Raw genomic sequence first — 15,431 nt, 5'->3', positions numbered from 1 at the left:
TTAAAGACTATGCCTTAAACTAGTTTGACTAACTAGCAGTCTAGGATGCAAAGTATATTACTTATAAAAATTTAACTTATAATTGGGTGAATGGTATTTAGTGCAGCCATCTTCTGTAAGAAATTCAAAAAAGTTACATGTACTATTTACAAAAATGCTGATGTGGTCCACACTGCATATAGCAATAGATTATATTTGTAGCCAAATGTGGTCAAGACCTACTTGTCAAGTATTCAAAGTATAAATGTAAAAGTAATTCATACAACTTGGGGAATAAATTTTAAGTCTAAGCTACATGAAAAATGTGGATTATGCGAAGACCAAAAAAATAAATAAATAAAGAAAAAAAATTATTTACTAAATTACTAAGTAATACTAAATTACCTTTAGTTTCCCATAAAAAAGAAAGTGGAAACGGAACACACATGGTATACTTAGGTAATTGTTTTTAAGGTGCTGTATGTATTTTTTTTTAATACATACAGCTCTAAAGCATAAGAATACAATAATATGTCCAACACAGGCTTATTGTGGATACGTACCCAGGTCTACTGGCTGCATTTCATCTGAAAAACAAACGTTATGGGGTGGTATGACGCCGCCGACAGCTTCTGTTCTTTTTCGTACTACCAGCTGATTGCTTAACTCTATGCACAGCTTTTCCAGTGTTACCAGTTTAACGAAGGCCAGCTAGCGAAGTGCTATGCAGATAAACCTCACTCCTCTGACCTCAAAAGGTGCTCTAGCGAGAGGCCATGGTCTTAAAGGGTCACGAAACACCAAAACTCATTTTTTGAGCTGTTGACAGTCGTGTATGTGTCCCATACTGCTAAAAGCACTATTAGGACACCTATGTTTAACTAAAAAGTGTAAATTGGTTGTTTTTGCGTTATTTTAAGCAAATTCGTACTACCGGTTTGAAACGAATTTTTGAAGCTGCGTCACGGCCATGACATAATAGCGTTGTATTCCAGCGTGCAGACTGGGCGTCTGTGCCAGAGTGAGTCTTATTACGTCTTACAGTGTGATGCATTAATGCATGAGTAAGGCTTGGTTCAAACCAATCAGCGCTCTCTATTGTGCAACTTCATTAATATTCATTACTGTCAGAGTGTAGACGACAGAGACGCCACGTTGTGTTGGCAAAACAAGCGTGAAGTGTTGCTTTTAGAGTTTGCTGCAGTTAAGTTTTGTTTTCATTTTCTCTCTGTGAGAGCGCAGCTGGCGTCACGTGTGGATTAACAGTGTACGCGACGCGCGACAACAATAACTTACATGTCTAAGGAGGATTATTGTTTACCTGAGAGCTGTTCTCATCTGCAAACGCTGAGATCCGGATTCGCTTGTAGTCTCCTCTAAATAAAGACGCGGCTCTAGTTGCTGTGGATTGTCCTGTCTCTACAGATTTGGTAAGTAAGCGACCAGTGCTCTTTGTTTATTCAGTTCGTATTTTATTCGTATCAAACAAACTATTTCACCGTGTGTAAACAAGTTAGCACTAACAGTTACAACCAAACTATAACCTCGTGTTGGATTTTGTGACCGGAATAACACACGCGGCTTTCCGGGAAATGCTGAGTTTTTTTTTCTCTCATTCGCCGTGCGGTATCAAACATTGCATGAAAAATACACGCTTAGAGCAGCTCCTCGAATCAAATATCACGTTTGTCGGGAGGGACATGAATGAATTCCCTGAATGAAAGAGCCAAACTGCAGTTAAGGTCCACCATTTAATAATTTGGCAAATAACTCGACTACAGATGTCCATGTAAACACAGTCACATTGTCCGGTGTGGTTGTGTGTTTTGACTCTGAAATTCAGCGCGCCCAAATAGACACTCCCACACCAAGCCTCATTTCTTCCTCCGACACTCCCCCCTAAACAGAGCTGGACACGCCCACTTTTCTGACTTTTTCCAAAGTAGAGGTGTGAAAACACCCTGCTGAAACGAGGGGGTTTCATGGCCCTTTAAACCTTCTTGTTAGAGCAACCGTTTGCCATGCAAAGAATCACCGGTTCGATTCTAGCTCAGATCGGCTTAGGCCCAGTAGGACCGGTGGGTTACACATGGGGGCTAATTTGGGATGGGAGTGAGGTTTAGGGAAGTGAGTCTAACAGAGGTCAGCTAGCGAAATGTTATGCAGGTAAACCTCACTCCTCTGACCTCAAAAGGTCCTCTAGCAACAGATGCTTGAGGCCATGGTTTTTAGCCTCCTTGTTAAATCAACCGACCAAAGAATCACCGTTTCGATTCCAGCTCAGATCGGCTTAGGCCCAGTAGGACCGGTGGGTTACTCATGATGGCTAATTTGGGATGGGAGTGAGATTTAGGAAAGTGAGTGTAACAGAGGTCAGCTAGCAAAATGCTATGCAGGTAAACCTCACTCCTCTGACCTTAAAAGGTGCTCTAGCAGCAGATGCTTGAGGCCATGGTTTTTAGCCTCCTTGTTAGAGCAACCGACTCCCATGCAAAGAATTGCCGGTGCGATTCCAGCTCAGATCGGCTTAGGTTAAGTAGGAGCGGTGGGTTACTTGTGGGGCTCATCTGGGATGGGAGTGGGGTTTAGTGGGGTGAGTTTAACAGAGGTCAGCTAGCGAAGTGCTCTGCAGGTAAACCTCACTCCTCTGACCTCAAAAGGTGTTCTAGTGACAGACGCTAGAGGCCATGTTTTTTAACCTCCTTGTTAGAGCAGCTGACTCGCATACAAAGAATCTCCGGTTTAATTCCAGCTTAGACCAGGTTGGGTGTATTAGGACTGATGGGTTACACCAGGTTGCCCAGTAGCTTGCCAAATATGCTATAAACTTGGGATGCAGAGCTGAATTTAGCGTGACACAGGGTTCGAGTCGAGGCTTCGAGTTTGATTCAGGAAACCAGGTAAAACAAAGGCAAAAAAAACTGTAAATAAAAAACTGGCTGAAAATGTGGTAAAACATGAAAGCGTAATACAATGCGGCCACGTTGGCTTTTCTTTTCTTGATTGCTTTTGAAAATTCTATCGGTTGGGTTAAAGGAAGGGTGTGTGTGTGGGTAAGTCGGTCAGTCGACAGCAAGCTGGTCAGCTGAGATGTATATTGTGGCTTCTGGTGGATTTATGCGAGAAGAGAATGCACAAATGGCACGTACAAGAGATTTTTGAGATCATCAAAAATGTACACAGCGGCCTCTGATGGTTTTGCGAAATCAAAAACTGTAAACAGATGTAGCTCTGGGTATGAATTTCGTGGTCTCCAAAAATGTATACCTGGGTACATATCCACAATAACCCTGGGTTGAATATGTCAACAGATATTTAGCAAACATGCACAGTGAACCTATTTTATATCTGACAAACAATGCTGAAGTCAGTTATTCTCCTATGAATATGCGCATTCCAGATCTTTGTTTTGATTTTTGTTACTCCAACCACTTCAAGTTTACCCAATTATATTTCAGCCATAGGTTGCCTTGTTGAAAAACACTCTTTCAGTCTAGACGACTGTCTCAATATGTCTGGGCACTGCCGAAAATGGGAACTGTGGAGGACAGCAGCAGCCTCTGAAATGAGGCACAGATTCAGAGTTTTAAAAATCCACATGAGCTTTTAATTAGCAAAATAATACAAATATTATAATTGTAAACATTATCTAAGCAGCTTGCAGTGTAATGCTCAATCATCAGGCTCCTGCATGTGTGTTGTGTCATCGTCAGAAGGACCAGGTGAAACAAACCCTCTTCAATATTTAGAATTTATATTGCAATATTTATTTAACTACTACATACTGTACCTTTAAATAGTAAATAACTAAAGTTAAAGTACATCAGATCAATCAAACTGTTTATCAATCTTTTGTCCTTTAATCTTTTTAGCTGTTAGCATGGGAGCCAGGAAAGGAAGATGAGACGACAGTAGTGACGGTTCGGCCCAACTTTCAGGACAGCGTTCATGTGGGCCACATCGGCGGATTGAAGAAGTTCTCAGAGTACTACACATCTGTACTGTGCTTCACCACACCAGGAGACGGACCCCGCAGCTCTCCAAGACGACTGAGAACACATGAAGACAGTGAGAGACACTTACACACACACACACACCTTCACACTTTACATGACTCCTGCTGATTCCAGAGCATTCAATTTCAGCAGCTGGTGGAGTCAGGATGAACTCTGACCATTATTTTGATAGAAACCAGATTACTCTCCAGATCTGCTGAACTTGTGTTGGTCTCTTGATCTGATCATTGTGCTGTATTTTCAGCTCCTGGTGCTGTGGGTCATCTGAGCTTCACTGAGATTCTGGACACTTCTCTTAGAGTCAGCTGGAGAGAGCCAAATGAGAAGAACGGCGTTCTGACTGGTGAGTTTCATTTCTGTTCTTTGTACTATTGAGATCTTCTAAAGAATATAATGTTTACAATCAATAATAAAAATTGTGTCAGACACACGTTTTTAGATTAGATTAGATTAGATTTAACTTTATTATCATTTTCACATGTACAAGTACAAGGCAACGAAATGCAGTTTGGGTCTAACCAGGACTGCAATAACAGCAAGTGCAAGATAAGTTATAAAGTGCAGTTACAGAAAACTATGATGATATTTACAGATAGATGTACTATGAGTAATATATACAGGTTATATTAGCTATGAACATGGATTAACAATAGATTCATAAATGTACAGGTTGCTATTAATAAACAGAAGTGTGCAGAAGAAGAGGAATTGAATGAAGCATCATACATTGGTGGAAAGTCATTATTCTGCTAAAATAACTATAAAATGTGTCAAATTAAACATATAACAGATAAAAACTTAATTTATAATCTGTGAAATGAAAATTCTATGAAAATAGTATATAGAATTACAATATAATTATTTTGAATTTCATAAGCAAAATACATTATATTACACTACATTAATTCAACTTGTTTCCTTTAATAACAAAATTATGTAAATATTAAAATTGTATATTTGACCTATTTTTAAAATGACGTTCAGAAATTATTATTCATAAATATATTAGTTTAGAAATAAATAATAAAAAATAATAATAAAATTGAACTCTTCATTAATTTTCTAGACTAGTCCAAGTCAGAATTATTAGCCCTCCTGAACTGTGTTCCCATGTTAATTTTTTTCTCCAATTTCTGTTTAACAGAGAAAAGATTTTTTAAACACATTTCTAAACATATTAGTTTTAATAACGTATCTCTAATAACTGATTTATTTTATCTTTGCCATGATGAAAAAATAATATTTTACTAGATATTTTTTTCAGGAAACTTCTATACAGCTTAAAGTGACATTTAAAGGCTTAACTAGGTTAATTAGGTAAAACAAAAAATACTTTCTTCAGAAGAAATCAAAGGGGGGCTAATAATTTTGACTTTGTATATAATTGTGTGTAATGAAATTCAAAATAATCCACTGTTTGTTCTTTAACAAAAACATTATGTGATTAAAGTCTTAAAAATATCTTTAGTTTTGACACATTTTTCAAATGTGCAATCCAACATATTTTCAAGCTCAAAAGGAAAAATACGCTTTTCTAGAGTAGTTATTTTCTAGACTAGACCAACATGCAATTTTTTTTTATTTAATGTATTTGACACTGTTCATATTTTACTAAATGTTTTTATTTAAATGATAATGACTTATAAAACACCATTACTACTACTATTACAAAAAAATTATAATAATAAAAATATTAGTATTTTAACTATTAATGACAATTAGATAAAAAAAAACTAACAGACAACATCCATTTTAACAACGCTAAAGAGAAAATAATAATACAAATAAAAATGCATAATACAAAATCTAATAATAATAAAATAATACAATAATAATAATGAATAAATAATAAAAAAGTATATATATTTATAAAAATAAAAAATTGATTAAAAAGAAAATGATAATGGATATTAAAATAATAATAAATACATAAATAAATAATAAAATAAAATAAAATAAAATAAATCAATTCAATTGTGGCATCCCATTACTCAATATACTGCAGTGAAATTCAGATAAGGAGTCCAGATTTGATGAAAACTCTGAGTAGATATAAGAACAACCCATAGTAAACAGTTTTATCTCATGTTTGTTTCCTAGGTTATCGTATATCATGGGAGGAGTACAACCGCACTAACACACGAGTTACACACTATCTGCCCAACGTGACTCTGGAGTACCGAGTGACCGGACTGACGGCTCTCACCACATACACCATTGAGGTGGCAGCCATGACCTCTAAAGGCCAGGGTCAGCTGTCATCCTCAACCATCTCTTCAGGAGTACCACCAGGTACAGTAATCAGACACTCACAAACCTGTACAAACAGGTGATGAAATCTACACTTTAAAGTTACCGTGAAGAGCTTTGTAATGTGCACTTTTTTTTTTTCAATGTTGGACGTAATTTTAACTGAAACACAAAAAGAGGGTGGGACATAGAGTAGCTCCTCTCCTTTTCCAAAAACAACCAATAGCATTTGGTTTGTCACAGTTTTGCCAGTGAGAGTGGTTGAGATCAAATGAAATGCAAATGAGAAGCGTATTAAAGAGGACGGGCCAAGTCAGATACTAGAGAGCATTTGATTGGTCAAGATTTGATGAAAAACTACAGTATGAGGTGGCATGAAAATTATCGTTTATCCATTTCAGTGGATGTGACAGAAGTTTTAGGAGTTTATATCAGGATTATTTTTATCTTATTTATAAATTATAGATATCCTTAAAACTAAACAAAACAAAAAATTTAGACATTTTCATTTCACATGACCTTTAAAATCAGACGCAAGAGGCTAAACATAGTCTGAAATGTCAAGACAAAATACTGCATGTGAAAAGCAGACATCTCAAGTTGGTCAAAGAGGAAGAGTGGTGGGAGGGGGTGGTGGGTGAAGTGATAGGGAGTGTTTGCACATCCTAGACGAAGAAATTATGTCATTTGTGGGCATCAGGGCATATGCGGGAGACTCCCGAAGCCTCTAGGAGACTTGAAATGTCTGAAAATACTAGCTAATACTAAAACCATGCTATCCCCTTTTCATTTATTACATTTTATTTATTCATTGGTAATATACTATAAAAGTTTTATAAAATGTTATGCAGATGTTATTGAAGTATATGGACGGACGGACGGTCGAATAGACGTATAGATAGATAGACGGACAGACAGACGGACAGACAGACAGACAGACAGACAGACGGATAGACGGATAGATTGTAATATCTCAGCACTTTATCGCATCCTCCAACCCACCAGGGGGCGCACATGTTGTCCTATACTCCTCAACATTAGATGGCAGTAGTGACTCTTGTTCCTCTAAACTCTCCTGTAATCAGCGTAACCACCACCACCTGTTCTTTGCTCTATATAAGACTGCTTTGTATTCTGCTCTATGTTCAGTCCTGAACTAAACCTCTTGCTGCCTCGTCCAGTTTCCAGTTAAGTTGTTCTCAAGACTTTTTGCTTGTTCTCAAGACTTGTTTGCTATTTTGCTGTTTGATTGTTATGAGACCCTCGTGTCTATTTTATTTTGTATGTATTTTCAGGAAGCTCGGCTTTCCTATTTTTGTTGTACTTTTTCAACCCTGGCTGTAGAGAGATATTATCTCTCCTTTTTGTCAAATTGACCTCAGTAAAGACTATATTATTTTTTTTTGAAATTCATCAGTTGTGGACTAACTTTGTTCCTCCTCTGCTCTTGGGCCACCAGTTGCTGACTTAGCTCATCTAGTAAGAACTACTGCTAACCACACCGTAGACCCGGGTTCTTCATTACATAGATAGATGGACAGACAGTCAGATGATGGATGGATGGACGGACGGATGGACAGACAGACAGACAGACAGACTGGTACATAGATAGATAGATAGATAGGCAGGCAGACAGACAGACAGACAGATGTTGAAGTAAAAATTATTAGCCCCCTTTGAATTTTTTTCTTTTTTAAATATTTCCCAAATTATGTTTAACAGAGCAAGGTAATTTTCACAGTATGTCTGATAATATTTTTTCTTTTGAGGTAAGTCTTGTTTGTTTAATTCCGGCAAGAATAAAAGCAGTTATTCATTTTTTAAACACCATTTTAAGGTCAAGATTATTAGCCCCTTTAAGCTATATTTTTTGGATAACAAACCATTGTTATACAATAACTTGCCTAATTACCCTAACCTTCCTAGTTGCCCTAATTAACCTAGTTAAGCCTTTAAATGTCACTTTAAGCTGTATAGAAGTGTCTTGATAAATATCTAGTCAAATATTATTTACTGTCATCATGGCAAAGATGAAATAAATGAGGTATTAGCGATGAACTATTAAAATTATTATTTTTAGAAATGTTTAAAAAATCTCTCTGTTAAACAGAAATTGGGGAAAAAATTAAACAGGGGGCTAATAATTCAGGGCGGCTAGTAATTCTCACCTCAACTGTAAATGAATATAAAATCAATCAACTGTGAAAGTATAGCCAATAATACTTTGCTTTCATTTTTAGCCTATTTACCCACGGTGTGTTGTCTTTACATGAAAGAAAATGATCATGATAGAAAACACACACATACACTAAACCAGCTTTAAAACACCTCTGCTTTTAGAGCTCCTGTTAAAAGGGCTTTAGAGGGTGATAAAGTTAAACGTCCAGCTCTTGTTATTGCGCCGTGGTGGACACACAAACACATGCAGCAGAATAACTGACAGGAGGAGACCTGACACCATTACGACTCCCACGACAGAGATCACTTCTCCTTTACTGCCTCATTAGACGCTCGACGGCTTCCAGACTCCAACCATGTGTGCATTCACAAGTAAATGTAGGCGTTTCAATGCTGAACGGTCGCAGTTACCCTTATTACCTAAAGTTATGCAGACCCTGCTGCTTTCCAGACATTTCTACAGTGTTTTATTGAAGGCATATTTCATCTTCTGATAATAAGCCGGGTAACAGCTGTGAGAGGATAGATTTGTACCGCTTTTCTCATCATTTCACTGCCTTTCACGCTGATGTTTAACTCTGAGGAAAGTACAGAGAAATTTGAAATCATATTTACTGTTGCTTGCTATAGATTAAGTATAAGAGCTACCCACAACATTGATCATATACAGTTGGAATATTTTAATAGCTACCACTCTAACCACTGGATAGGAGAAACACTCAAAATACTATATAAACCTTTTAGAACTACATAACAATCATATATGAGTGCGCTAATAACTAATCAGAAATACATAACAATGTATTTAGTACAACTCAACATGTATGAACACTTTAGCGTCCACCCAGAATGCCCTAGCAAAAATTTAGAAAACCCTAGCAACAGTATCTTAGAGCGCTTCTGTTGTGAATTTCAAAATGCAATGTATGCTGAACATGTTCATGTTTTTTTTGTAATGAGAATTATGAACGTTGTCAAATGATTATTTATTTATTTATTTATTTATTTATTTATTGTTACAAATTAAATAATAATTTTTAAAAAATGGTACTCACAATAGCTGTTTCCTAGTGGTTTACTGCCAGAATAAAATCTTTTTTGTTTTAACAATTAATCCATTTATGCCATAACATATTCCATACCGTAAATATTAATGATGTCATTCTATTGTTCTATATAATAATAATAATAATAATTAAAACAACAACAACAACAACAACAATAATAATAATAATAATAATAATTTAATGATGATAATGACATAATAATAATATAATAATAATAATAATAATAATTGCATGATAATAATAATATTTGCATTATGATAATAATAATAATAATTGCATCATGATAATAAAAATAATAATAATAATAATAATTGCATGATAATAATAATAATAATTGCATGATAATAATAATAATAATAATAATAATAATAATAATTGCATGATAATGATACTGCTACTACTACTACTACTTATAATAATAATAATGTCATGATGATAATGACATAATAATAAATAATAATAATAATAATAATAATAATAATAATAATAATAAAAATATTGATAATGGCATAATAATAATAATAATAATAATAATAATAATAATAATAATAATAATGGCATAATAATAGTATTATTAATAATAATAATAATAATAATAATTGCATAAAGGGCTGCACAGTGGGTAGCACGATCGCCTCACAGCAAGAAGATCGCTGGTTCGAGCATCGGCTGGGTCAGTTAGCGTTTCTTTGAGTTTTCATGTTCTCCCCGTGTACACGTGGGTCTCTTCCGGGTGCTCGGAAGCGATATAGTTATAGGTGAAATAAGTAAGCTAAATTGTCCATGGTGTATGTGTGTGAATGGATGTGTGTGGATGTTTCCCACGCATGGGTTGCGGCTGGAATGGCATCCGCTATGTAAAATATGCTGGATAAGTTGGCGGTTCATTCCGCTGTGGCAACCCCAGATTAATAAAGGGACTAAGCTGAAAAGAAAATGAATGAATGGATGAATGATTGCATAATGATAATAATAATAATAATAATTGCATAATGATAATGTTATAATAATAATAATAGTAATAATAATAATTATAATAGTTTCCGAATGATGATGATAATAATAATAATAATAATAATAACAATTATTATTATTATTAATATTAATATTATAGTAACAATTATAATAACAATAACATATTAAATACTTTTTTATAATAATATTTTTGCACATATTAATGCACATGTAATTTCATGGCCAAAAGAGGGCGCCATAACACAGCAGGACATTTTCACATTTCAGCAGCTATGTCATGTTTAACAGACATTTCCTCTCATAGTTATTTTCAGGACAAAATAAGCATAAAATTCTTAATTAACACAATTAACACTCTTCTTAATTAACACTCTTTCTCTGGCTCTCTATTTCCTAATACAGAGCTTCCCGGACCACCCACAAACCTGGCCATTTCAAACATAGGCCCTCGAACGGTAACCTTACAGTTCAAGCCCGGATACGACGGCAAGACTTCAATTTCCCGTTGGCAGGTGGAGGCTCAGGTGGGTCTGTCTCTTTTAATTTAAGCGGATGAAGCTTTAATATTCTAGTCTTGATCATAAATGTCCTCTGCTCTCAGGTGGGAGTCATTGGGGAGAATGAGGATTGGGTGATGGTTCATCAGCGGGCCAATGAGCCTGATGCTCGCTCCCTGGAGGTCTCCGGCCTTAACCCTTACACATTTTACAGGTAACAGATGCATTTTTATTTGAGTCTGTTATTGAATACAGCCTCCTGAGTGCATTTAAGAACAGTTTACAGTGTTCCAGAATAACATTGAAGCCCTATTTATTTGCACTTCACATGTAATATTATTGATCACACATTACAATTAAGTTTCATTAGTTAATGTTGGTTCGTGTATTTAAACTAATGAACCATTCTTGTACAGTATTTATCATCACGATTCAACATTTACTAATGCATTATTAAAATCCAAATTGATGCTTGTGAATGCACCATGAGTTAACTAACAGGGCTTAAAATGAACAATTCTGTTAACCAGTGTTAATAAACATGAATTAATACAGAGATCTGTGCAAGTGAAGTCTGATCTTTAGTTTTCTTGATAATGTGCCTGCATCTAGTTAAAAAAAAAAAGAGTTTTAGTTGCGCTCAGAAGTATATAGAACCAGAGGGGTTACATGTGTGCTGTAACCCGGATGGGAGTGAAACTAACGTTAACTAATACAACCTTATTGTAAAGTGTTAGCATATTATTAATATTTTTTTAGATCCTAGAAATGTTAGATCCTCACTGTATAGGAAGAATGTAGTCATACTGTAAGGTTTCTATAACATTTGTTTTATTTATATATATATATATATATATATATATATATATATATATATATATATATATATATATATATATATATATATATATATATATATATAAATCATTAGCCTAGAACATGTAGTTCTAATATAAAGAAATATTGGTAACACCTTATTTTAAAGATCCAAAATAATGCATAAGTTAAGCATTAATTTTTAATTTGTTCACAATTAAGCATTAAACAAAAAACACTAGTAATTAATAGTTAACATAACATCTTTAGAGTCCCAAATTTAGCATTGGTTAAGCTCAGTTAAACTTATTAATCATGATTATTAAACTTTTATAATTATAATGCATTATTTTGGACTCTTAATATGACGTGTTTCCAAATTGCTAATGTATGCAATATACATGCAAAATATTATTAAATTCTCTGTCAAAACCCTATATTTCTGTCAAAAATGTCTGATAGGGATTTTACAGTAAAACCATGGTGAACTCAATGCCTTCTAACCTGATTGTTGTTGCATATTATTTCTGTTTTTTATTTTTATTTTTATGCAGAATGATGGCGCTTCAAACATGTTTAATTTCCTACAGGTTTTAAATAAAATGCTCTGTAATGAACTTAAATCCTTCTCACTTTATTTCCCAGTGCTTTTTAGTGGTCAAAAAAAGCTGGTCCTGTGAAATGCATTCATGAAAACGGTCCATATGGCATGCACTTCAAACACTTTCATTCTGCTTTTAGTGCATTCAGTGATGAAGCTCATATAAAATGTTGCTTATAAAATTGGTGGTGGCACCAGTGCAACCTTTAACAACATTTAGTTCTGGTTAGAAAAAAGTTACCAAAATGTGACCTTTTTAGTCAAAATTTCCAGCCCTCATTATAAATCAGTGTTACTTTTTCAGTAAAAGATTTCTGAAGATTTTTACTGTAGCTGAAATCATGGTCCTTGGTGGATCATAAAATGCAAATATATACATTGGCACCTTATGAAGTGAAACAATTGGTCTGTGTAAGAAACTGAACATTATTTGCAACATTATTTTGCTTGTTATCATGTGAATAATTTTTTAGGCCAGTTGGCGAGAGATGTGCAAGTGAAGTGTGATCTTTAGTTTCCTTGATAGTGTGCCTGCATCTAGTAACTGAAACTAGTTATGCTCAGAGTGAGGTAAATAGAACCAGAGGGGTTACATTTGTGCATGACTCGGATGGGAGTGAGTTTTAATGCGTGAGTTGAACTCATTAATACTGATGGTCACTGATGTCACTGATGGTAGAAATCATGGACACTAAAAATGTGTGTCTCTATTACTGTGCCCTCCCATACCAGGAATCCCTGTTCATATCAAATAGAACCAGAGGGGTAAATAATGGTTCTGTGACCCAGATGGTATCTAATAGAATCAGAGGAGGTGAAAAGATGGTGCCGTGACCCAGATGGTATCAAATAGAACCAGTGGAGGTAAAAAATGGTTCTATGACCCAGATGGTATCAAATAGAACCAGAGGAGGTGAAAAAAATGGTGCCGTGACCCAGATGGTATCAAATAGAACCAGTGGAGATGAAAAAATGGTACTGTGACCCAGATTGTATCAAATAAAACCATAGGTGGTAAAAAATGGTTATGTGACCCAGATGGTATCAAATAGAACCAGATGAGGTGAAAAAGGGTGCCGTGACCCAGTTGGTATAAAATAGAACCAGAGGATGTAAAATTGGTGCCGTGACCCAGATAGTTTTAAATAGAACAAGAGGAGGTGAACAAAAAATTGGTGCCGTAACCCCGATGGTATCAAATAGAACCAGTGGAGGTTAAAAAAACTGTGCCGTGTCCCAGATGGTATCAAATAAAACCATAGTAGGTAAATTAGTACTGTTACCCAGATGGTATCAAATAGAACCAGAGGAGGTGAAACTGGTGCCGTGACCCAGATGGTATCAAATAGAACCAGTGGTAGTAAAAATGGTACTGTGACCCAGATGGTATCAAATAAAACCATAGGAGGTAAAAAAATGGTTATGTGACCCAGATGATATCAAATAGAACCAGATGAGGTGAAAAAAGGGTGCCGTGACCCAGATGGTATCAAATAGAACCAGAGGATGTAAAATTGGTGCCATGACCCAGATAGTATTAAATAGAACCAGAGGAGGTGAAAAAATTGGTGTTGTAACCCAGATGGGATCAAATAGAACCAGTGGAGGTTAAAAAAAAATTGGTGCCGTGTCCCAGATGGTATTAAATAAAACCATAGTAGGTAAATTAGTACTGTGACCCAGATAGTATCAAAAAGAACCAGAGGAGGTGAAATTGGTACTGTGACCCAGATCCTATAAAATAGAACCAGAGGAGGTGTAAATGGTGCCGTGACCCAGATGGTATCAAATAGAACCAGAGAATGTAAAATTGGTGCCATGACCCAGATGGTATCAAATAGAACCAGAGGGAGTAAAATTGGTGTTGTGACCCAGTCAGCAGATCTGCACCAATTTTTTTTACCTCCTCTTGTTCTTTTTGATGATTAGGAGGGTAGCAGTAATAAAATTGCATAATCATGTATAAGGGCTTTAATTAACAACAACAGCACTGCTTGTGATTAAACTAACTAATGTCTTCGCAGGTTCCGCATGCGTCAGGTGAATATAGTAGGCACCAGTCCACCCAGCCAGCCTTCCAGAAAGATCCAGACCTTGCAGGCTCCTCCTGATATGGCCCCTGCAAATGTCACCCTACGGACGGCCAGTGAAACCAGCCTCTGGCTTAGATGGGTGGTACGTTTTACATATTATGATTTTATTTTATTTTTTTTGCTTTTCTATGAGGACAAAGTACATGCAGCATGTTTAACAATAAACATGAAAAACAAATCAAAACAAAAACACAATCTGAGTCTAAGAAGAGAAGGAGAACAAGAATAAAAAAAGAAGAAAAAAAAGAAATAACAACAATAATATATGGGGTAAATACTACAGTAGTTGGTTGACGAAGACAAATCCTATAAGGAAATGAAGGGAAACAATGAAAAAGGAGAGATAGTCAAAGAGAATTGAAAATAAATATATGTATATGTAACAGTTCTACAAACTAAACAAAACATGCATATATCACACTGTGACACAAACTCACGTACTCTGTTTTTCATCAGCCTCTTCCTGAATGGGAGTACAATGGGAACCCTGATTCGGTGGGTTATCGTGTGCAGTACAGCAGGACTGGAGCTCCATCTAAAGCTCTGCTGCACGTTATCGCAGACCGCCTGGAGAGAGAGTTCACTATAGAGGACCTGGAGGAGTGGACCGAATATGAGGTCAGAGTTCAGGCCATTAACGGCATCGGAGCGGGACCCTGGAGTCAACCTGTACGGGGCAGAACCAGAGAGTCTGGTAAGGAGAAAGCAGAAATCGAAATTCCTTTTTTTATACATTTATATGCTGCATGTTTGAATGTCTTTAATATATATATATATATATATATATATATATATATATATATATATATATATATATATATATATATATATATATATATATATATTTTGATAATGGCATAACAAATAAAGAACTAATTCAGTTCATGTTTATTTATATAGCGCTTTTACAATGTAGACTGTGTCAAAGCCGCTTAACAAAGTAGTTCTAGTAATTACAG

The 15,431-nt window shown here is 35.5% G+C and overlaps 1 protein-coding gene across 14 annotated transcripts in view; it reads left to right on the top strand.

The window, feature by feature from the left end:
• Positions 1–15,431, top strand: part of sdk2b (sidekick cell adhesion molecule 2b) — a 628,575-nt gene that overhangs the window by 547,731 nt on the left and 65,413 nt on the right. For 10 of the 14 annotated variants that reach the window (XM_087276682.1, XM_087276677.1, XM_087276680.1 and 7 more), the window contains exons 19-25: positions 3,852–4,047; positions 4,240–4,338; positions 6,096–6,287; positions 10,868–10,989; positions 11,067–11,176; positions 14,404–14,554; positions 14,929–15,166. In XM_087276682.1, coding sequence (XP_087132808.1) covers positions 3,852–4,047; positions 4,240–4,338; positions 6,096–6,287; positions 10,868–10,989; positions 11,067–11,176; positions 14,404–14,554; positions 14,929–15,166 — 1,108 coding nt within the window. Of the gene's footprint in view, positions 1–3,851; positions 4,048–4,239; positions 4,339–6,095; positions 6,288–7,312; positions 7,433–10,867; positions 10,990–11,066; positions 11,177–14,403; positions 14,555–14,928; positions 15,167–15,431 lie in introns of those variants that run through there. The other 4 variants (XM_087276689.1, XM_087276687.1, XM_087276688.1 and 1 more) reach the window with 1 other exon arrangement.

The sequence above is a fragment of the Danio rerio genome, chromosome 12 (assembly GCF_052040795.2).
Source record: "Danio rerio strain M-AB ecotype USA chromosome 12, GRCz13ab, whole genome shotgun sequence".
Classification (NCBI taxonomy): Eukaryota; Metazoa; Chordata; class Actinopteri; order Cypriniformes; family Danionidae; genus Danio; species Danio rerio.
The sequence above is the reverse complement of the archived record's forward strand: the minus strand, read 5'-3'. Positions and strand labels throughout refer to the sequence as shown.